The 24908-nt window shown below is 36.5% G+C and overlaps 1 protein-coding gene across 8 annotated transcripts in view; it reads left to right on the top strand.

Annotated features, from left to right (window-relative positions):
• Window positions 1-24908, top strand: part of DOCK3 (dedicator of cytokinesis 3) — a 200059-nt gene that overhangs the window by 113105 nt on the left and 62046 nt on the right. For all 8 annotated transcript variants that reach the window (XM_087954950.1, XM_087954949.1, XM_087954948.1 and 5 more), the window contains 2 exons: window positions 285-433; window positions 23079-23164. In XM_087954950.1, the coding sequence (XP_087811076.1) occupies window positions 285-433; window positions 23079-23164 (235 nt within the window). The remainder of the gene's footprint in view (window positions 1-284; window positions 434-23078; window positions 23165-24908) is intronic.

Raw genomic sequence — 24908 nt, 5'->3', positions numbered from 1 at the left:
ACAACTTTACTAGAAATAATTTTATAAAACAGGAGAATCATTTGTCCTTTGGAACTGTACACTATCACTAGATGATAGTTACCTGTACCCATACACATTTCCAGGCATAACATATTCTATTCCTTTTTGGATTAATTCTTTATGGTAAGCATCTAGCTTCATTCCTTATCTTCAGTTGTAGAATATTTTCAATTAGCAGGCAAGTTAAAGAAAAAACAGCGGGAGATGGGATGCAGAGGAAATGGTGTTAAATATTTGCTTGGTTTTGTGTTGTTGTTGTTCAGGGGAACATAAAATTCACTTTATTCCTGGAATGATCGGTCCTTTTCTGGGTGTCACACTTGTGCCACAGCTAGAGGTCCGCAACATTATGATTCCCATTTTTCATGACATGATGGACTGGGAACAGCGAAAAAATGGCAACTTCAAACAGGTAAAATGTCTCTTCAGTTTTTATAATGTTTATTTCTTACTTAAATGTTCATTTACAGAGTAGAAATAATAAGCATTTTGCTCCCAAAGTATTAAGCATATTTCAATGACCTTGAGATACTACAAACATTGTAGATAAATGTTGGTTGCCAAATACCGATATTTTGACCATGGGGATGCTATGATGGTAATAAGTGTGAGGGACTGGAAGTAAGTCACTTTTTTTCACCACCAATGTAACTTTGAATAGTTACTAAACAAATGATTGTAAGTCAAAAATTACGTATAGAATATACAGCCAGTTTGCAAAACTTTTTCCCATTTGAGTGAGACTTTCCAATCCCATTCTCTATTTTACTGTTTCCCACTCACAAGCTGTTCTGAATTTTGTTTGAATTGTACAATAAATCCAGACTGTGAGTTGTACTCTTTCTCCTGTCAACGTCTAATCTTAAAAAGAAAAAAGATTCCCATCTCTTTAATTTTTATTTTGGTTAAAACTAAATAATGGATTTAAATTTAGAATATATTCTGTCTCTGGAAAAAATGGAAGAGAAACCATTCTTCTTTATATCACACAAACATTTCTGCATTACAGAAAACAATTGCACTAAAGTTATTCATGGAGACTTTGATTTATGTAGGATAATTATAGGAGAGAACCTTCATAGAATCATAGGACTGAAGAGATCCAATCCTATACACAGAGCAGGAAACCTCATACTATATAACACAGCTCCAAGCCTTACTTGAAAACCTCATGATAGAGTACCCACAACTCCAAAAAGCTAAATAGCTATTACTACTGCTAAATAACTCTTAAGTGAAAAATACATTAATTTAGAGTTTGGATCTCCTCTGTAAAGCATCCATCCATTACTTCTTGTCTCACCTTCAGGAGCCATGGCTCTTAGCTTCCCTAGGATGACCCTTTAAGTATTTGAAGACCATTATATCAGTCTTTTCTTCTTAAAACTAAACACAACCTGCTCATTTAAGCATTCTTCATTGGGTTTAGTTTCCAAGCCCCTTGTCATCTTTGTCACTCTGTGTGCTCTTTCTGGGTCCTCATCATCTTTGTATTAAGGAAATCAGTATTCTATGTCCCAAGTACAGTCTGGCAGATGCAGAATTATCACTTCTCATGATCTTGACTCTATATTTCTGTTAATGTTGCCCAAGAGTGAATTAGCTGTTTTGGTAGCAGCATCACACTACTGGCTCAAGTACTAGACTTACCTGATCCATCTCCTAAGTATTATTACTAAGCCATTGTTGCCTACCTTGTATCTGATTTTCCTACCCATGTGTAGAATTCATATTTCTCAACATTTAACTGTGTTTTGTTGAATATGGCCCAATAATCAAAACTACCAAAATCCTTTGGAACATTGAGTCTGTTTTCTAATGTGTTAGCAATCCTCACCTTTGCATCATCTGCAATTTTTTTGTAAGTTCCTCATCTAAGTAGTCAAAATCTTCCATAGGATACTTACCTCTCCATGTTGGCATAAAAGCATTCAAGGGTCACATGCTGAGCTTGGTTCTTCAGTCAGCTACAAATCCTGCTAGTGGAATTATCCATCCCACATTATTCCATTTTATCAAGGAAAAGGGTATGGTCAACATTATCAAATACCATTCTGGAAACTAAGTACACTAGCATTTCTGTGGTCTACTAAATTAATCACTTCATCAAACAATGCAGTAAGATTTGTTTGGTATGACCTAGTTTTGACAAAACCATGCTGGCTTCTAGTAATCATTTTGTTCCTCTCAGGTTGCCTACAAAGCCACTGTTTAATTATCTTTTCTAGAATTTCTCATTTGCTGATGTCAATTTAACCGACCTGTAGTTTCCTGAATCAATGTTTTCCTTCTTTTTAAGAAAATGGGAACAACATTTGCTCTTCTACAATCTTCTGGCAAATCTAGAACAAACTTTGTTTTAATCCTTCAACAGTTTTCAAAGATTACAATCAGTGTTCTGAAATTACATATGCTAATTTCTGCAACACCCTGGGATATAATCCACCCAGTTCTGGACCGTTAAATTCATTCAAAATTACTTTTTTTAAAAACCAATTCTTTAGTATGATCTTTCTCTTTTTATCCCTTAGTATGATCTTTCTCTTTTTATCCCCACACCCAATGCAGCTTTTGACAGTTTGGACCAGTCCTCTTTTCTTTTGCAAAACTACAGATGCAAAATCGGAATTAAGCAGTTCAGCTTTCTCCCTGTTGCTCTTCCTTAGTATAATAATGACTGTGACTTGGATATCAACTCGTTTTATAGGAGGTCTTAAAACTGCACATCTAGTGAAAACCAGAATTGTAGGCTCACAAATCTGCTTTTTCAGTCTCAGATTCTAAAGTAGGGATATGCACAAAGCAGAAATTTATTTTGTTTTAATCCAGAACAAATTATTATATTTCAAAGGTTTTTTGCTGAATAATCCTGAATTGGCTTTGTTTTTGTAGAAACAACACCAAACACATTTTGGATGAAATAAAATTCAGAAGGATTTTGGAGAATGTTACACTGATCTTTTGGGATGAATGGCAAGGCTGCTTCATGACACCCTTCGTTTGACTCCCTTTCAGCAACTTCCCATGCAGCATATCATATTGGCCAACCCACTCCATAGTCTTTTTAGCTTCTTTCCTACTGTGCATTACCTCAGCTCCCACAAATATCTTAGGATATATTCTGCTAGGCTTCCCATCCCATTCTTCTCTGCTTTCTCTGAATCACCACAGCATTATTCTTCACTGCCTTCCCTTAGCTGCACCAAACTCCCAGATCAACATATCCCATCAGACAGCCTATGCATAATCTTCCATGTACTTTTTCTCCCTCTCTGTAGCTGCCATTAATATACTGGCCTATGAACTTGTTCCTTAATTGCAAGGCTTCCTTGTTGTAATAAGGACAGCTTTGCAACATAGCATAGCCCACTAGCCCACTTGTTCTCCAGTCTTTCTAGTACTTTCCTTTCCTTTCCTACTTTCTCTCAACTGCTGCTGCATAATGTCCTTATTTTTTAACTGTTCTTATATTCCCACATAAGCTTTTCTCAGGAACAATTGCAGTTCAATCTATGTGTTTCCTTCTATATACAGACCAACATTTCTAAACATATAGTTCAGACACAGACCAAGCAATCTTACAAGTTGGTTCAGAAATATTTCATACATTGCTATTGGCAAATATTCTAACTTTCAGATGTGACACTCAATCTGCAATTATACTATTTTTATGTAATTTGTTTTCATAGTCTGATTGACTTTCACTTATACTATAAGCAACTTTCTCAGTTTTGCTTAATTTTTTGTCCCTGTGTCTTCAAATATCTCTCATCTTCCTAACTCCAGGATTTTCTTCCTTGCTCTCATTTCATATTATTAATATGAATTACATTCCTGTTTCTGTGGCATTGCCTGCCAAAAAACTGGAATCCACTATGTGCTAAAGGGATGGGTAGCACATTAGAATCTGCTTCTGTTTTTGCTTCTGAACTGTTATGCTTTTTCTTGATAATGCATTATTGGATACCTATTTTTTTTCAAAAGAAGAAAAATATATTCAGAATAACTATTTCAAATGGCTCATTCCTTTTAATTGGAAGTCAAGCAACAACCTGCTCCTGTCATAGAAACCATCACTTAGAATACTAATATTCAAGAAATTGGAAACCCTTAATAATGTATATAGATTTTTTTTCCTAAAGTGCTGTCTTCAGTTATAGTTGGGACTTCCCCAGGAAATTCTAGCCAGAAACTTTCAGCATCAGCTAAAAAAGAGAGCTAAATACTGGATGCTAGGTAAAAGAAACATTACTTCTCAGCTTCTTTGGAATTTTCTAGTGCTAACTATGAAGCTTATGTTTAGCACAAACTGGAAAGTCTGTCCCAAAGGATACATTTCAAAATGGAAAACTTTTTTTTAATGGAGGAGCCTTGATTAATACACATACTTTGATAGTGATGTGTTGAATAGGGTAAAGAAACTAAGAACAACAAGATAGAAGATGAGTTTTTCATTTCAACCACAGCATTCCTATGTATATCCTGGTTCTAGTTTCCAGATGCCAAAAGAGTTTGGTCAGTCTTCACATCAGAGTCATCTTATTTTTCTACCTGCAGGGCTTGAAGTCTTCTTTTGCCTCAAAATTCAAGAGGGCTCCCCACAGCAAAACAACAGAGTTGTAAGCAATATTTTTTATTATGATGTAGTCCCATCCCAAAAATAAGATTCTCATTCATTTCAATCACAGACTATGGTATTCTGCATATCAGTAACCCATATTACACCAGGCAAGTAGATATCTAAGTGAGCTGACAGGAGTTTCCCTGGATAGTTCAACAGAGGGAAAGGAGAATAGTAACGAGGATGCTTTGCGTGCTGAGATGTGGGATCTCCTGAATTGTTCAGTACTGGGGGGATGTCCTGAGAGTTTTTCATTGTGGGTAACGGAGTGAATGCTTCCTTTTGCCGAGTTAGTAGAATCTGTATGGCAGCCTGATAATGAGTTCACTGAGTAAATGAACAGGAAAAATATATATGGAGCTAAAATAGAAATCTCTAACAATCCCTTTTCTATATAAGTCAACAGTGTAAATTTGGAGCCTGAGAATAAAACTAAAAAGAACAATACCCAAGAAAGGAACAAGAAAAAAGTAAAGAATCGCCAAGAAAAAATAAAAGGTTTTCTACTTGTATGCCCTGTGAAGCAAATGTAAAGCTGACTGGACAGAAATCTGCAGCTGTGGCCTGAAATGTTAATAGTATTCCTACCTAAAAACACCCTGGTGTATATTTACAGCAGCAGTATTTGCAGCAGTATTTGAAGAAAAAGTCAAAATGATTGGAGCACCAAAAGGCAAATTTGGAGCCAATGAAAAAGGATGATGATGTGCTCGTCAAAATAAATGACGCTCTAGAGCAAAAGCTGGTAATACAGTATTCCCCATAAGCAGCAGACAAAGAGCAAATGCAGTGGGTGAGGGTAAGAAACATCAGACAAATGATATTGCTACAGTTTAGTTTTCTGGCCTTGTTGATGAAAAGCTTTTGAGCATTCAAGAATAAAAAAGAGATGTTGCAGAGCAGGAGACAGGATGGTGGGTCCTTCTGAAAGACAGGGAGGATGAAGCTGTACACTATAAAAACAAGGAGAAGATTCATGGCATTTTAATAGTTCATCTCTAAAAGAAATTAAAGCAAATGTATGCAGATCAATGAATCATGAAGTATACTATCTAGCAACAGCAAAATGCAAGGATGCAATGGAACACTTGCCAAAATAATTACTTTTTTTGCTGATACATGTGGGATCAAATTATATTTCAAAAAGCAGCTATAACCGTATTTCTAAGAACTTTGAAAAACTCAGAAAGAAGCCCAAGAAACTGGAAGATCAGGTTGTATTTTCACCCTGGTTTATGGAAGAGAATCAGAAAGGATACAAAGAATAAAAACTTAGAAGTCAATGTCTAGTCATATGAATGGAGAAATTTAGTTTCTGGAGCCATAGTCTGTTTTATTTATATGGTGGAATTACTGGCATGTGGGTTGTACTTCATACAAACTGATAAAACACGTCAATCTTCTCAAATCATTTGGAAAAAAAGAAAAGAAAATCAGAAAAAAAGATGGATTTATAGAGGTCATGGCCATCATTGTCTATAATGCACTAATATAAGAAATAATGTTTTTGCAATTACATTCCTGGTACAGAAAAGTCAAATGTAATTTAATAGATGTAACATAGACCTAATGGGATGATATCCATCACTGGAATATACTAACCAAAAGAGATAATATACCCAAAAGGAACAGAAGCAGAAAGAAGTCAGGTGTAGATAGCAATAGCACTTAGACTTATATACCGCTTTATAGTGCTTTATAGCCCTCTCAAAGCGGTTTACAGAGTCAGCATATTGCCCCCAACAATTTGGGACCTCATTTTACCGACCTTGGAAGGATGGAAGGCTGAGTCAACCTTGAGCCTGATGGGATTTGAACTGCCAAATTGTAGGCAGCTGGCTACAGTAGAAGTAGCTTGCAATACTGCACTCCAACCACTGCGCCACAGAGGCTCATATTGTGCTGAACATTAAAAATAATCATCTTTATTTAAAGAATGGCAATGCTGCTGAGATCATTTCTGTTAAAATAAATTAAGGAACAATTCAAGAAAGCACTATTTTCTATTCTTTGTCTCCCAACCAGGGAAAAATGCAGATGTTTCCCAAACTGTCATTAATATCAGGGGGAAAATCATTGTGTTAATAGTTTTTCAGAAAATGCCTGGCTTTTTATTGTTATTGTTGGCAATATTTTCTTTCAAAAAGTAGACACAGGCACAAGATCAGATACCTTTGATTAGATTCTAATCATTTGAAAATCCTTGTTGAGGAGGTGGAAGCAATAATATTATTGGGGAAAAGTTACCATGTAATGCTGGAGTTCCGAATTCTTGATTTGAAGGAAATTGAAAACTCAGCATTGTCTAACATGCACTCCAGATTTTAAAAAATGTATAGTATTTTAATAACTCAAAGCAGTGGCAAGTACAATACCATGATAAGAAATGGTGGTGGGAAAAGAAGCTCCAGGAATGAGGGAGTTATATAGCAGGAGATATTAAAAGCAATTACAAACAATTCTAGTTAGAAGAAAACAAAGTGGAAGACAGCCAAAGTAACATTAGCATATGTAGAAAATGAAAAATGACAGATCCGAAATAAAGCATACAGAGTCCAAATATGCAGATCTGGAATCAGAAAAATGAAGACTCAGAATCAGCAAAAGAGTTAATGAAGGAATTTAAGAATAACAAAGGACATTATATTCTCAGAATATTAAAAAAAATTAAATCAGTTTCCAAATAAAGGCATCAACATTCAAACATGTAATAGGCGGGGCTGCTGAAGTCTGATTTTGGTTAGATCTTCTCCATCAAAGAATGTGTTGTACCAGGAATTTTTTTCTTTTTTTTAATTAGAAAAAACATTTATTTCACACACACACACACACACAACACACACAAACACACATATAGATCTTTGGTTATTCGGGTTTTCTCCCGCGTAAAATTGGAAGTAGCTAGGCGACGTTTCAATGAAGTCTCATTCATCATCTTCAGGCTTGTGTCTTCGGCTTTGTACTTCTCGGAGTACTTCTGTATATATATATATATATATATATATATATATATATATATATATATATATATATATATATATATATATATGGATCTTTAGTTATTCGGGTTTTCTCCGCGTAAGATTCAAAGTATCTAGGCAATGTTTCGATGAAGTCTCATTCATCATCTTCAGGCTTGCTTCTTCGGCTCTGTGCTTCTCAGAGTGATGTGAGCTTTCAGCTGCTTCTTCCTTCTAACTGCCAGTGGGGTGTGACTTGACTGGGTGGGGGCTTGGCTGCGTTCCGATTGGGTGGGGGTGTGTTCTCATTGGTTGGAGGCTTGGCTGTGTTCTGATTGGTTGGGGGCTGGCCGTGTTCTGATTGGCTGGAGGCGTGCTCTGTTCAGGTGGGGGCTTGGCGTGCTCAGGCTAGTCCCAGCTGCTGGGGATTTGAGCTGGTGAGCTGGGATCTTGCTGTTTGGCTTTGAGTTCGTGGTCGTGCCACATCTTCATGGTGGGGGTCAGTTCGCTTCATGTATGGCTCAGATGGGTTTGAAGTGGGTAGTGATGCAGCTGCAGTGCGGCTTCTGGTCTGTGGTCGTGTCTCATCTTCTGTGTGGGTGTGAGTCTGATTTTTACGTGGAAGTGTGGTGGTGGCATCTTGTGTGGCTCTCGTGGGTGTGGGTCTGGTGTTCATCGAGATCATAAAGAAACAAAACTTACAACCCAGCGACCTACTAGTGAGCTTCGATGTCATATCCCTCTTCACCCAAGTGCCAATAAAAGAAGCCTTGACAGCCATCCAAAACAAATACAACCCCCCAGCACATCCTAGATCTGACCAATCACTGTCTATCCAATACATACTTCACCTACAACGGACAAAAATACAAACAAATAGAAGGAGCACCCATGGGATCACCCCTCTCACCTGTCATCGCAAACCTCTACATGGAACACTTTGAAACACAAGCTCTAGAAAAATATGATCACAAACCCAAACTCTGGCTCAGATACGTAGATGACACCTTCATAATCTGGCCACACGGGAAAGAAAAACTGAACAACTTCCTCACACACCTCAACAGCCTACACCCCAAAATACAATTCACCATGGAAACAGAAGCTAACAATCAACTTCCCTTCCTAGATGTCTTGGTATACAAAAAACCCAATGGCTCCCTAGGACACACCATCTACCAAAAGAAAACACATACAAACCGCTATCTACACGCACTCTCACACCACCACCCAGCACAGATCAATTCCGTAGCTGAGACACTCATCTCCAGAACAAAATGCTTAGCTGATGAACAACACCTAAAAACCGAACTAAACACTCTCACCAACGTACTAACAGCCAATGGATTTCAAAGAAAGATCACCCACCTAATCCAAAAAGAAACCCCAACCAAAATCCAAGACAGAGAACAAGAGAACGGCAAAGCCCCCCTCCCATATATAAAAGGCACTACAGACAAAATCAGCAAGATCCTCCAAAAACACAACATTAAAACAGCATTCTGCACAAACAGAAAAATATCCACCATCCTAAGAAACCCTAAAGACAAAATCGAGTTAGAAAACCAAGGAGTATATGAAATCTCTTGCACTGCCTGCCTCACCACATACATTGGACAAACTAACAGAAGAATAAGTGCACGCGTTGAAGAACATAAGAACTCAATCAAAAAGAAGAACCAACCTCTTCCCTGGTCCAACACCTCAAAGCCACAGGACATGAGATTGACTTTAAAAATACCAGAACTATCGCCAAAACTGAACACTTCAGCAGCAGAATAATCAGAGAAGCCATAGAGATAGAAAACGCCCACACAGCATGAATAAAAGAGATGACACCTCCCGCTTACCAGCCATTTGGAAACCCGCCCTCATGAACAGGCGAGTACCCAACATGATGAATGACACCAGACCCACACCCACGAGGGCCACACAAGATGCCACCACCACACTTCCACGTAAAAATCAGACTCACACCCACACAGAAGATGAGACACGACCACAGACCAGAAGCCGCACTGCAGCTGCATCACTACCCACTTCAAACCCATCTGAGCCATATATAGCGAACTGACCCCACCATGAAGATGTGGCACGACCACGAACTCAAAGCCAAACAGCAAGATCCCAGCTCACCAGCTCAAATCCCCCAGCAGCTGGGACTAGCCTGAGCACGGCCAAGCCCCCACCTGAACAGAGCACGCCTCCAGCCAATCAGAACACGGCCAGCCCCCAACCAATCAGAACACAGCCAAACCTCCAACCAATGAGAACACACCCCCACCCAATCGGAACGCAGCCAAGCCCCCACCCAGTCAAGTCACACCCCACTGGCAGTTAGAAGGAAGAAGCAGCTGAAAGCTCACATCACTCTGAGAAGCACAGAGCCGAAGAAGCAAGCCTGAAGATGATGAATGAGACTTCATCGAAACGTTGCCTAGATACTTTGAATCTTACGCGGGAGAAAACCCGAATAACCAAAGATCCATATATATATATATATATATATATATGGTGTTCGGTTGGTTCGGAGTATTTTCCCACGTCATTGTAGTAGTTCTTTTAAAGTTGTAGCGTTTCAGCAGAATCTCATCTGCCATCATCAGGCTTCTGTATTGTGTCTGTCTGTGAGTCAGACTTTACAGTGGTTTCAGATTTGAATTTGGGGCAGCCTATTGCTGTGCCAGAATGGTTTTTTCTTCATCCTGATTGGTTGGGAGTCTTGGTCTGTGTTTATTGGTCTCGGAGTTTGCTGTGTTCTGCATTGGTGTCTCTAATATCTTAGAGACACCAATCAAGCAGAACACAGCAAACTCCGAGACCAATAAACACAGACCAAGACTCCCAACCAATCAGGATGAAGAAAAACCATTCTGGCACAGCAACAGCTGCCCCAAATTCAAATCTGAAACTACTGTAAAGTCTGACTGACAGACGGACACAATCAGAAGCCTGATGATGGCAGATGAGATTCTGCTGAAACGTATGCTACAACTTTAAAAGAACTACAATGACGTGGAAAATACCCAACCAAGTCGAACACCATACATGTAAGTACCGCGAAAACTTAAGAAAACAAATATATATATATATATATATATATATATATATATATATATATATTTTCTTAACTTTTCGCGGGTACTTACATGTATGGTGTTCGGCTTGGTTCGGGTATTTTCCCACGTCATTGTAGTTGTTCTTTTAAAGTTGTAGCAAGCGTTTCAGCAGAATCTCATCTGCCATCATCAGGCTTCTGTATTGTGTCTGTCTGTGAGTCAGACTTTTACAGTGGTTTCAGATTTGAATTTGGGGCAGCCTATTGCTGTGCCAGAATGGTTTTTCATCCTGATTGGTTGGAGTCTTGGTCTGTGTTTATTAGTCTCGGAGTTTGCTGTGTTCTGCTTGATTGGTGTCTCTAAGATATTAGAGACACCAATCAAGCAGAACACAGCAAACTCGAGACCAATAAACACAGACCAAGACTCCCAACCAATCAGGATGAAGAAAACCATTCTGGCACAAAGCAATAGGCTGCCCCAAATTCAAATCTGAAACCACTCAAAGTCTGACTCACAGACAGACACAATACAGAAGCCTGATGATGGCAGATGAGATTCTGCTGAAACGTTGCTACAACTTTAAAAGAACAACTACAATGACGTGGGAAAATACCCGAACCAAGCCGAACACCATATATATATATATATATATATATATATATATATATATATATATATATATATATATATATATATATATATATATATATATATATATATATATATATATATATAATACAATACAATACAGAAGCCTGATGATGGCAGATGAGATTCTGCTGAAACGTTGCTACAACTTTAAAAGCACAACTATATTGACGTGGGAAAATACCTGAACAAAGCTGAATACCATACATGTAAGTACCCGCGAAAACTTAAGAAACACACACACACACACACACACACACACACACACACACATATATATATTCTTAAGTTTTCGCGGGTATTTATATGTATGGTATTCAGCTTTGTTCGGGTATTTTCGGCAGAATCTCATCTGCCATCATCAGGCTTCTGTATACTATACAGAAGCCTGCAGATGAAACGTTGCTACAACTTTAAAAGCACAACTATAATGACGTGGGAAAATACCCGAACAAAGCTGAATACCATACATGTAAGTACCCGTGAAAACTTAAGAAAACAAATATATATATATATATATATATATATATATATATATATGTATGTGTGTGTGTGTGTGTGTGTGTGTGTGTGTGTGTGTGTGTGTATATGTATATGTATATGTATATGTATATTTATTTTATTTATTTATTTATTTATTTGATTTGCCAATTGTTTACAAGATAATAAGTATAAGTGTATACATAGTTGTGAATACATGAAATGGGTACATATAAGAAACATAAAAGAATAAGAGAAACAATAGGACAGGGACGGTAGGCACGTTGGTGCGCTTTATGCACGCCCCCTACAGACCTCTTAGGAAAGGGGTGAGGTCAATAGTAGACAGTCTAAGGTTAAAGTTTTTGGGGTTTGGGGAAGAGACTACAGAGTCGGGTAGAGTATTCCAGACATTGACCACTCTATTGCTGAAGTCGTATTTCCTGCAATCAAGTTTGGTGCGTTTTACTTTGAGTTTGTATCTATTGTGTGCTCTTGTGTTGTTATGGTTGAAGCTGAAGTATTCATTGACAGGTAGGACATTGCAATGTATGATTTTATATACCATGCTTAAGTCAGACCGAAGACGGCGTAATTCAAGGTTTTCTAGTTCTAGAATTTCAAGTCTGGTGGCATAAGGTATTCTACAACGAGTAGAAGAGTGGAGAACTCTTCTTGTGAAATATTTCTGGACTTTCTCAATTGTGTTAATATCAGATACGTAATGAGGGTTCCAGACTGATGAACTGTATTCGAGTATTGGTCTAGCAAATGTTTTGTATGCTCTGGTTAGTAGTGTGATATTACCAGAGAAAAGCTACGTAGGATTAGGTTAACAACTCTTAATGCCTTTTGGCTATGTAGTTGCAGTGGGCTCTAGCACTTAGATCATTAGAGGTGAGTATTCCAAGGTCCTTTACAGAGCTTGGGTCATCAACAAGATCTTGGCTATTCAGCTTGTATTTTATTTTCTGATTTTTTTTGCCAATATGTAGGACAGAGCATTTATTTGTTGAGATTTGAAGTTGCCATTTGTTTGACCATTCAGATACATAGTCAAGATCTTTTTGTAGGGTAGCAGTATTGTCTGTGGTATTGAACAGCTTTACATCATCAGCGAAGAGAACGCAATTGCTCTTAATATGATCACAGAGGTCGTTTATGTAGAGTATGAAGAGAGTTGGTCCTAGAACACTGCCCTGGGGACACCACTATTGACAGGTACTGGATTTGATAGGACGCTCCCGATTTTGACCATTTGTTGTCTGTTTGACAGGAATGCTTCTATCCAGTTATTCAGTTGTCCAGAGATACCATAGGATTTTATTTTTAGGAGTAGTTTGTCGTGTACCACTGAATCAAAGGCTTTACAGAAGTCTATGTAGATTGCGTCTATTGCTTTGCCTTGGTCGAGTTGTGTCGTCCATATGTTTTTTGCAGTGTAAGAGTTGCAGATTACAGGATAGTTTTTTTCTGAAACCAAATTGTTTATTGGAGAGTAGGTTGTTTGTCTCTAAGTGGAGGATGATGGATTGGTTAATAATTGATTCATGACTTTACAGGTGACGCAGCATAAGGAGATTGGCCTGTAATTTTCAACTAGGCTTGGGTCTCCCTTTTGAAGATGGGGATGACTGTGGCTTGTGACCATAGGTTAGGCAAGGAGCTGGTCCTGAAAGATTTTTCAAAGATTATGCTTAGAGGTTTGGCTATGGCAGTGGATAGCTTTCTTAAGAAGTAGGCACATATTCCATCTGGTCCAATAGATAGAGATGGTTTTAGATTGCGTAGTGATTTTTTAACATTGTCTTCTGTGAAATCGATATGTATTAGATCATTGTTGTTATCTGTGGTACGGCTAGGAAATACTGGGCATGATCCATTGCTGTTTACAAATACTGAGCTGAAGAATGTGTTAAAGAGGTTGGCTTTAATGGTGTCGTCGTTGCAGTCTTTACCATCAGGTCCTATCAAGGGAGGGATGGACCTTGAGTCTTTTAGTTTGTTGTTTACAAAATTGTAAAAAGCACGGGTGGAATTGGTGCTTAGAAGGTTGTCCTCTTGTTTAATGTGATAATTGGTGCATTCGGTCTTTATCTGGTGGCATAAATTTTTGTATCGGTTTTTGAAATTGGCAACGTGACCAGATTTGTTTTTCCGCCAGAGTGATCTCTCTTTTGGATTGAAGTTTCCTTATTGATATGGGTAATCTGCTTTTTGTTTTGTTTTGGGAGTTGTTGTTGGAACATATAGTTTGATGACTCTTTTGACTTCAAGTAAAAATATGTTGTAATGGTCTTCAACGGTATTGCATCTAGTGAATAGAGATTGCCAATCAAGGGATGAGAGATCGTTGTCTATAAGATCATAGTTGCCTTTTTGAAGTTATAATTGGGGATTACATCATTGTGGTGATTTTTGTGTGGACGTATGTTGAGACAAAAGTCAATCATATTGTGGTCACTACTGGAAAAGGGTTCTTTAGTTTGTATTCCGTAAATTAAATTCAAACTATTGCAGAAGATGAGATCGAGGCAGTTGTTTAGTCTAGTATTGTTGGTTACTAGTTGTTCCAGTCCCAGATTTGTAATAGCATTGTAGAAGGTTGTGTGTATGATTTCAGTTGTACAATCATTTAGGGTCCAGTCAATATGAGGCAGATTGAAATCACCAAGAAGGATAAAAGGGTATGGGCAGGATGCAGCCCATGTTAGTAATGTATTTAGCTTGTTTACATGTTCGATGTCATAATCAGGTGCTCTGTAACATAGTAAGAATCGAATTGTGATATTTAAGGATAGTTCACAGATGATGGTTTCAGGAAGGGCAAGCTCCTGGGTAACTTGGATATTTTTTAGATGTAAGGATTTTTTATAGAATATAGCAACACCACCTCCTCGACGATTTTCACGATCTGATCGGTAAACATGATAGTCTGTTATATGTTATATAAACATGATAGTCTGATATGTATATGTATATGTAGGTCTAAGTGTGTTCGGGTCTTTTCCCGTGTAAGATTACACGGGAAATAATCTTACACGGGAAAAGACCTGAACACACCTAGACCTACATACCTGTACCCATGAAAATCTATGAAAACACACACACACACACACACACACACACACACACACACATATGTATATGTACACACACACACACACACACACACACACACACACTTTATAGCATATCTTGAACAACGGTTAAATTTTTTCTTTTATAACTCCTTCGTTCTTTTAATGTTTTAATTTCTCTATATAGTTTGTAATTAAATGCACGTCTCCCATCTTTTCCATAACTTATCTAAATATCAAATATTACCTTTTCTTTAACCACTCATACCAAATGTTCCATATTTCATAATAATCACTATCTTGGTTGTTTTTTAACAGTTTGGCTAGGCTATCCATCTCAGTGCACTCGTGTATTTTTTTAATTACCATATCCTCTGAAGGGATGGTAGACAATTTCCAATTTTGTGCGTAGCTTATTCTGCACTGGGAAATTTCTGAAGATCAGGAAAAAAGGTCAGGATTGAAGATTGAGACTAATAGAAACATTTTCATGGAAAGCCTCTAGGAGATTTGGTGAATTGGTAAAGTACAGCAAATATTCCTGCCTTTAAATGAGGAAAAGGAATGTCTTGGAAACTAAACACCAATCTAACATTAGTTCCAAGAAAAGGAGGAGAAGATCTGTAAACATGTTGAAAACAATGCTACAGTTACCAGATGTTAGCATGGATTTGTCAAGAACAAATCTTGCCAGACTAATCTCATTTCACTTTTTGATTAGGTCCTTAGTATCATAACTTATCTTGATTTCAGCAAAGCATTTGACAAAACATGACATACTATCACATATTCTATGTTTTATATATGTATCTATATATATGTCATCCAATCTATGCTAATTAAGTATGGATTGGATGGCATGAGAGTTAAATATAGTTATATATATAGTTATATATAGTTATATACCAGATACCTGGTATTTATTAAAAACATCTTAGCATATTAGTTAATTGCAAATATGACCCAGTAAATGGCAGCTACAAGCCAGGGAGTGTAATTTCAGGTTGCACCAATGGAAATATAAATTCCATATTACAGGAAATAACCATTAAATTTTATTCTACTTTGGTCATTCTAACCTGGATTACTGTATTTTTTGGGGGGACTACGTACTTAGGAAAGTATTATGTGATATTGGAACGTATGATGATCAGAAACTAAGTCCTATAAAGAGAGATTTACGGTGATGGTTAACTTTAGTCATTGAGAGTTTGGGGTGGGTTTGGGGGTATAAAAGCTATTTTGAAATACCTGAAACAATGTCACATATAAGGTTAAGTTCTGTTCATGTTCATTCCAGAATGCAGGACACGGAATAATGCAGAACCTCCTCAACCCCTGACTACCGGGCCGTGTCTTATTTGGAACTGAGATATGCGAGGTGGTAGCTCCACTCGATATGTGCACGTGTAGCTCCACTCACATGAGTGGTCCCCCAAAGGCTTCTCTTCTCTTGCATCAATGGAACTGCATGTGCATGCCGGCCCATTGTTCAGTTGCTCAATTCCCCTACCCCAAAACTGGGCCAACAAGCTGCCTGCTCCCAATACTCCAAAAGCGGAGCGGTGAGAGCAGAGGCTGAGTGGGATGAGTGACCCCTGCTTAGTTTTGCTGACTCACCAAGGTTACCTACATGGAACACCCAATTTGCTTTTGAAGCATCAGACAGCCTCATTGAGTCTGAAGGAGCACAAGACTGCACCCCCCACAAGCTTCGCTTCTCCTCACCAAAACCTTTTGCAAGCGCACGGAAGCCTTCGGGGGAAGTGATCTTGTACCGCTTTGGGCCTTCCGTCCCTTTGCAAAAGCTTTTGATACAGAGAAGCCTGAAGGAGCGCGAATCCGCATCCCAAAGGCTTCTCTCTTGTGAGCGGAGTCCACCAATCGCACTGCCCAATTTCCCCTCTTCCCCACCAGCCGGGCCACCAAGTCGCAAAGTTTGAGGACCGCTGGAATAATGGATTTAAATTACAGAAAGGCAATTTCAATTGAAAGTTTAAAAAGGCGTCCTAATAGTTAAAGCAGTTCAACAGTAGAACCAATTAACCACAAATGTAAAGGGTATCCCTTCACTGAAATGGCTTCTTCCAACTCTGGTTCTAAGTGTTCATTATACAACACTCATATGCCACATAATTTAATACATTTTTTTCTTCTTGGTATTTTCTGGCAGCAGTTCCTTGCTGTCTCAAGAAACAGATTTTCGGTTTTAAATAAAGGTGCCATAAAATAATGCATTCCTTCAAGAAACGTTTTACAGTTCTGAAGTGAGATGTGGATATCAAATCCTAGATCTCAAGTGGTTACAGTGACACAATATGCTGCTGTTTGTGAGTTTGGTTTGCAACTTCAGGCCAAACAAAATATTATTTAAATTCTGTGTTGGTTTTCTTCTGTTAAATTTTGTACTTTTATTTTTGTACTTTAATTTTTGAGCTTGTCTTTTCCTCTCAAGCTTAAAAACGCAGAACCTCAGCTTTTTACTTCTGCATGTTTAGTGAACGCTATCCATTTCTCTAACAATAAACTAATCATCAAAACACAAGTCAAATTTAATTTTTTTCTGTTCTGAATACTAAGTGTAGAAGAAGTTTTTAACTAGAAACAAAATAGATGCATTCTTTTGTTTAATTAAAACAATTAATTTTTCCATCTCTGCTAGCTCCACCACTTTTTCCATCCATTCTTCCATTGTAGGAATTGACATATTTTCCCACTGTTACGCATATAGAATGCTCGCTGCAAACAACATACATAATAACAAAGTTCCAAATTTTTCAAGATCCTTGTCCAATAGTCCCAGAAGAAAAACTTGGTTTCAGTTTTATATTTGTTTCAAGGCTCTTCTGAATCAAAGTATGAATCCGGCCCCAATATTACTTTGTTTTATAACAAGACCACCAAAGATGATAAAAAGTACCTTCTTTACAATTATATTTCCAACAGAAACATCGTTGATAGGCATTAGGTACCAGCAATATATCATTTGTAAAAGTTTTCTTTCAGATTATAATTCAGTATAAATTTGAAACCATTTATTCATATAGGAACTTATCTTTTCTCCTTTAAAAATGCCTGATCTTCTATCCCAGGACAAGAGAAGAATTGGTATCCTTTCTTAATTGGTTTGCTCTGGCACTTGCAGCACAGAATTATTCTTTGACTCCATGTGTCCAACAAATGTGATTCAGGTTTCTTGAAAACCTTTCTGAAAGTTCTGCATACCTTTAAAATTAATTCTTTTTTTCCCTGAGTTATGCTTTGTGTATTCTTTGCTTTATTTGTGAGCACCTTTAAAAAAACATCCAGACTTTGAAAGCTTTCTCAGGATATCACTTCTCTGTAATGTACTGTATTCTTTTAAAAATATTTACATTTGAGAAAATTATTTATGGAACATACCAACTTCCATTCTCCACCTTCAAGTAGCATTGCATACTTGGAACCTGTGCTTTCAATATTCATGCTGGCACCTTTTGAACATTAGGCTAATTATTTCATTTTTATATTTCTGTTTTTCCATTAAGAAAGCCTTCTTCACACCAATTGCTTCCATCTGTGGTGATAATTAATTTTGTTATCTCAAGAATTATAACCTCACTTGCTAATGATTGTACACTTCACTCACTCATACACATAAATTTGACTTCACTCAAACATTAAATTCCTCTTAAGTTGTGTTCACATTTGGATTGTGCTGTGTTTCTTCTAAACTTGATTATGCCTTTTAAAATTTCTTTACATTTCTTGAAAATCAGATGGCCTTTAGAGTTTTATATCCTATCTATGGCTCTGTACACAAAACACTTGTTCACAAGTTCATAAGGTTTGCTCATTGATTGTGAAATACCACTGAACTGAAATCATCTTCCATTAGGAACCAGAATACTAGAATAATGGTGATTTTTCTAGCATTTTTCAATAGAGTCACTTTTTAATATGTGCTGGACCAGTCATCAAAAATTCATATGCCATAGTTATCTAAACCTGTGATAATGGCATTGATCGTGATATTCTGTCTTGTCTCCTCTGCTTAAATTTATATCTGTCCTCCACAAATAAGTTCATTATTCACCCATGTAAGTGATGCACAGAGAACAAGAGAAAAGGTAAGTTGTATATATGTAACTTTGATACTATAAACAGCAATTTTCTATCCACTCAACTAATAACCTCCTTTCTCAAGTTCTTGTTGTTTTCATATATTTCTATCCACTATATTGATAAACAAACTGAGGAGAATATGTAGTAGTATTTCTAGGATCATAGAATGTAATATTGGAAGGAATTAAGGGGATCATGTAGAGCAATGTTTAAACATTTGTGAATCCTATTGAATTGCATAAATATGACCTGTAATATGACCCATTCTCCACCTTAAAACTACATAAAGAGAATTCAGTTAAACAAATGAGTCAAAACTTTTATTTTTGTTAATTGATCTATTGAGGAAAATGATTCAAATCTACATATATGTATGATAAAAGTTTGTTTGTTTGTTTTTCACATTTGTGAACTGCCCATCTCCCTCAAAGAGAAATTGGCAATGACAATAAAATATCAAAACATAAAAAGAGTATATAAAAATGTTAAAATTAAAGTTTTAGATTTTAAATTATAAAATGAGGCAAGAATAATTAAAACCTGCTAAAAATATTTAACAAAAGCTGAGGGTGGGCTCTCGTGGTACCAACCAATCCTATAATTGGGTGTTCCTTTGGGTTCCCCATTTGAGACTACAGACTGTGTTTTAACTCCTTTTTGGAAGGCCAGGAATGTAGGGCTTGCCTCATCTCCAGGGAGAGAATATTCCATAGGATGGGGGTAACAACAGAGAAACACTTTTCCTGGACTCTGCCAATTGGAATTCTTTAACTGGTGGAATATGCAACATACCTTCCCTGCCTGACCGGGCGGGATGGGTGATGTAATGGGCCAGTTCCTTAGGTTTCCTGGCTCCATGCCATATAGGGCTTCACAAGTCAATATGTGAACCTCTAGTTCATTTGAAGGGGAAAGTAGAGTCAGGTGTTTCAAACAATGGAATAATAATTAGATTTGAGTATAGGAATTACTGCCTTATTTATAGAAAAGAATTCTATTCACTATCAAAATCTGATCTTTACAATCCAGGTTTGTAAAAATATGTCATGGCTCAGACAAGGACTTCCTGAAACCAGATGGAAAAAGTTAACAAAATGATTTTTAAAATGTTTAGAGTCTACCAATCCACTCTCAGGGGGACTTGTAGAAAGGGAGGCAATTCAATATAATTGTACCCTCCGCAGGAGTGTTCAATCAACCAAGATCAAACTTAATGCAAAGTATGTAATACTCCAGGAGGTTGCAAACAAGCCTAGTATATGCATAACATCTAAGGAATTCAAGGCCTTTTGCATTGGTTATGATAAGCATTCATGGGACCACGATCAAAAGATCAACAAACAGTAATAGTGTGCTTGGCAGGGTTGAAAGGAAAATGCCAGTACTATCCAAAGAGAACATTGCTGCCCAATTATAGTTTGCAAAAGACCATGTAGATAAGCTGGAAGGTTAGAAAGGCAAAAGGTAAATATTGTAATAGAATGTGCAGATGAGCTTGGGGAAAAAGAATAAGAGATGCTGCCTAGGAAACAATCAAAATGAGAGAGGCAGGAACCTCCACTGGCTTAATAGAGAAAGAAACTTAGGAAGGACTCATCCTAATGGATTAAGTAGTTAAAAGTTGTGGCTGGAAGTTTGTTCTTTCAGACTTGCAAGATGCTATTAATGTAGCTTTACAATAAAGTAGATTTAGCTCATCTAGACATGGTTTCTGCCTGGGTTACTTGGGAGGGATGTCATTCAGTAAACAAATCAAATTAAAAAATGGAATGGAATGGAAACACATAGTTGCAATTATTGCTGCCCAACAGTGTATGCCAGTTACTGAAAGCAGAGATTCCCATAATTTTGCCACATACAAAAATACACCTTTGGGTCATTCTCCTCATTAATGAGCAAGTGTAATGCTTTAGACTCATTTGTTTAATTGCATTTTCTTTAGTTTTAGGACTTGGGTGGAGAACAGATCACATTTTGTATAACTTAAATATAAACCTATCTTATAAACTTTTAAATTTTAACTATCTTTTCAATTTTCAATTTAATTTTAAATATCACCTTAGATGGAAAGTCCACCATTTCACAAGACAGTCTTTGGTTGAAGAACTAACAGCATTAAGAAATATTTCCTATTGTTCAAGTGAAATCTATTTTTTCATGATTTAAATCCATGATTTCTTGAACAACTCTGAACAATTGTTCCTTTTTCTACATAACAAATCTTCAAATTTCTGAAGGCCACTATTATGTTTCCACACAATAGTTTGTTCTCCCCTTTAAACATGTCTAATGCATCCAACCATCTCATATCATGTTGGTTGTTGTCTTCAAGACATGTTCCAGTTTGCCAATTCTTTCTTAAAATTTGATGCCAAGAACTGAAGGCAATTTTCTAAATATGATGTGACCAAGTCAGAATAGGGAGGAACAATCATTTCTCTGATCTTATACTCTACTTTTGTATAGGATTGCATTCGCTTTTTTGCAGTTGTATCATAGTGTTAGCTCATGTTTAATTTTTGATTCACCAGGACACCTTATTATTTTTGCATGTTACTCAGTAAGGTTCACCCACCCAAAAATTTGATTTATTCTATCCAAATATAGGATTTTTCAATTGTCTCCACCAAAATTGATCTTGATGTTTCTAGATCATTGTCAAGGTCTTCTTGAATGTTAATATTGGCCTCTAAGATATGTGCTATCCCTGCTACTTTTATATCGACTAGCCATCTTTTATAAACTTATTTTTTAATTCTCTTTTCTAAGTCATTTATAAATCTATTCAACAGCATAGGGCTTAAAAGGGAACTCTGATGTACCAGCTCTGATGTACTCTGGCTCTGATGTACCAGTCAACACTTCCAATTTGATGTTGAGCAATTGACATATACCTAATAGATATGATTGTTCAGTCTACTATACTAATTTTAGTATAATCCAGCCCACATTTTGTCCTTTTCACTACCAATATATCATTGGAATCTTTACTGAATGCTTTGCTGAAATTAAGGTATACAATATCCATCACATTCCCATGGTCAGCTAAACTAATTGTTGATCACAGAAAACTGAATCATGTTGGTTTGGTTATGATATACATTGTATATTTGAGAAATGGCAGTTTTCTCCTACAAATATCACATTGGTGTATAGCCACAGATCATATCTACACAAATATCACTTAAAGAACTTGAACAGTCTGTCTTGTTATATATAGTCTTTTGGAAATATAAAACTGTTTTTAAAAAAATCTTAGAGATGTTTGGTTTTAAGAGCTATATAAAAGCAAAAGTTTAACATATTCTAATATTCATGACTAATGCTGTTACATGTTTTTATTAGAAAACTGCAGTGCTGTACGAAATAAAGTATAACAAGGAAAGTAGCAGAATTTTTCTAGCCATTTACCACATCTTGTATATATACAAGATATGAATCTTCCCCAAGTACTAGAGAAAAACAAGGCTGTCCAACTGAGGGCAACGAAACCGCCTTTTAAAAAATATTATACACACATCTTGCATTATTGGAAAAGCAATGAAATAAGGGAAATGGCAAAAAAATATTGATGAACTGTTTAAAGCAATGAAGGATATTGAGGAATGGTGTGTTTGACAGTCTTATAATGTCCAGTAAACATCTGTGCAACAAAAACAGCTCAACAAAAAAGACCTAATTGTTTTTTGATCAACTTTATTTACAAATAAGTCTTGGAGGATGGTTTTGCTTTTCACTTTAAATAATAAACGGATTTTTTAGAAAGTTCATTTATTGTACACTAAATGCATAAATATATATTAGAATGAGTAGTGGTATTTGGAAAATGAAAAAAAATAATTTTATTAGTTGTCCGGTCAAAAAAGATATGACAGTGCTGCTCAAATAAATGAGGCATATTATGTTTCATAAAACTACTGTTTTATGAAATTATTTTTTGCTACTTTTGGAACTCTATGTTAAGAAATAGAAATAATCCAGATCTCCATAAAAATAATCTTCATGCAGAGTAGGAAAATATCATGAAATATCAATTTCACATCTCTTATATATAGAGTTTACAAACTAAGCTGCTCTTACAAATTCTTTCTTTTTGATCCAGGTGGAGGCAGAATTGATTGATAAGCTAGACAGTTTGGTATCAGAGGGAAAAGGAGATGAAAATTACAGGGAACTCTTCAGTCTGTTGTAAGTCTTAAGTTTAGCATTATTAAAACTACATATCTATATAAAAAGATTGGAAGGATGATCTAAACCAGGGATGTCAAATTCAAGACCCATGGGCTGGATGCAGCCTGCAATGTGGTCGCGGGGTGGTCCTGGTCTACCCAGTGTGAGGAGGAAAGTTTGGGACACCCTAGCTTCTGCCTGATCTACCCAGTGCAAAGAGGAAAGATCAGGCCAGCCTGGCTTCGACTCACTCTATCCAATGAGAAGAGGAAACATGCCAGAAGTTTGGGGAGTAGCGTCAAGTTGGCCACGGCCACCCAGTCAACCACAGCTCCCTAGCCCCCCAAGGTCAACCACAGCCCTGATGCGGCCCTCAATGAAATTGAGTTTGACACCCCTGATCTAAACATAAATACTATTCTTAGAAATGAATAATGCATCAGAATGAATGGTTTGATAAAAATACAACAAATATTTTAATATAAAACAGCATGTCCATTTTATTTAATAATTGCAGAAATCAAGATTTGTTATTGTATTAACATGAAAGATCAATTCATGATTATAATCATTTAAAATAACTGATAAATTTGATCCATTTATAGCTTTTTGCATCTCTTAATTTGAATGCCTTCATTTTTCTGGAAGGATGTTTGGATTTCTGTTTTTTTCTTTACTTTCTATTTTACAACTGGAGATGTCCCTATATTTTGACAAAATGTATACAAGAGTAGAGAAGAAGTCTTGCCTGCTGTTCCCCAATAATTATTCCTTCAGTGTCTCAAGGAGTGCATATTGAGTATCTTCATGTAATCTTTATCTTCAACAGCATATCTCTAAATATGAACTATGTTTAAAGACAATTTACTAAATTATTTGTGAAATATATGACCTTCATTAAGATTGCATAGATGTAGTTTGGAGTTTCAATGAAAGTACAAAATGAGGTTAGGCAAGCAACTCTGAATTACCATAAGAGCTCTGTTGTTACTAATTTTTAAAATAAGCATACCATGAATTCCGAAAAGAAATTGGCATTGTTCCAAGACATGAATTAAAACATTAATTGTTAAAATATTCATTATATTGCTTTGACAACCTAAATTCTTTCCTGGTCATTCAGAGCTTGTCAAAAGACCATACAAGGGAGCCTGTTTTTCACATGGTTTACAATTTAACTGACATGTCTTTACACAATTACTAAATACTAAAAATTTAAAATTAATATTAAAAATACTAAATTCTAACAGTGGTTCAATATTTGAGTCATAGATAGCACAAACCTAATGATTAATATATAAAATATCAGTAATTCTCTAAACTAAATTAATTAAATATGAAGTGTTAACTTTTAGAAACTCAGATTTTTAATTTTTTGTTTTTTACCCAAACCATCCTTATCTGCAGAAAATCGAAGATTAGGTTGTTCTTGTAGTCATAGCCACTACATAGCCACTATTTCACATACACAATATATAGATATACAACTTACATTACTGAAAAATAAAATATTATAATAGAAGCAGTGAATTGAACTATATTCCCATGCACTGTTTTCAGTTGCTCCATTCTTTAAAATATTGAATATTATGCAAAGGAAGTTTGTATCTCTTTAGGGAGAGAAAACATATAACATCTAATTAAAACCTCAAAGAAATAGGGCAAGACCAGAAGATGTGGAGAAACTAGGCCCATAGATATACCAAGAGTTGAACTTGACTGAATGGATAACATCATCACAATACTCACTTGCTCACTTTTT

The sequence above is a fragment of the Notechis scutatus genome, chromosome 2, assembly GCF_049901735.1.
Source record: "Notechis scutatus isolate UNSWTSFEM ecotype Mainland chromosome 2, rNotScu1.2, whole genome shotgun sequence".
Lineage (NCBI taxonomy): Eukaryota > Metazoa > Chordata > Lepidosauria > Squamata > Elapidae > Notechis > Notechis scutatus.
The sequence above is the reverse complement of the archived record's forward strand: the minus strand, read 5'-3'. Positions and strand labels throughout refer to the sequence as shown.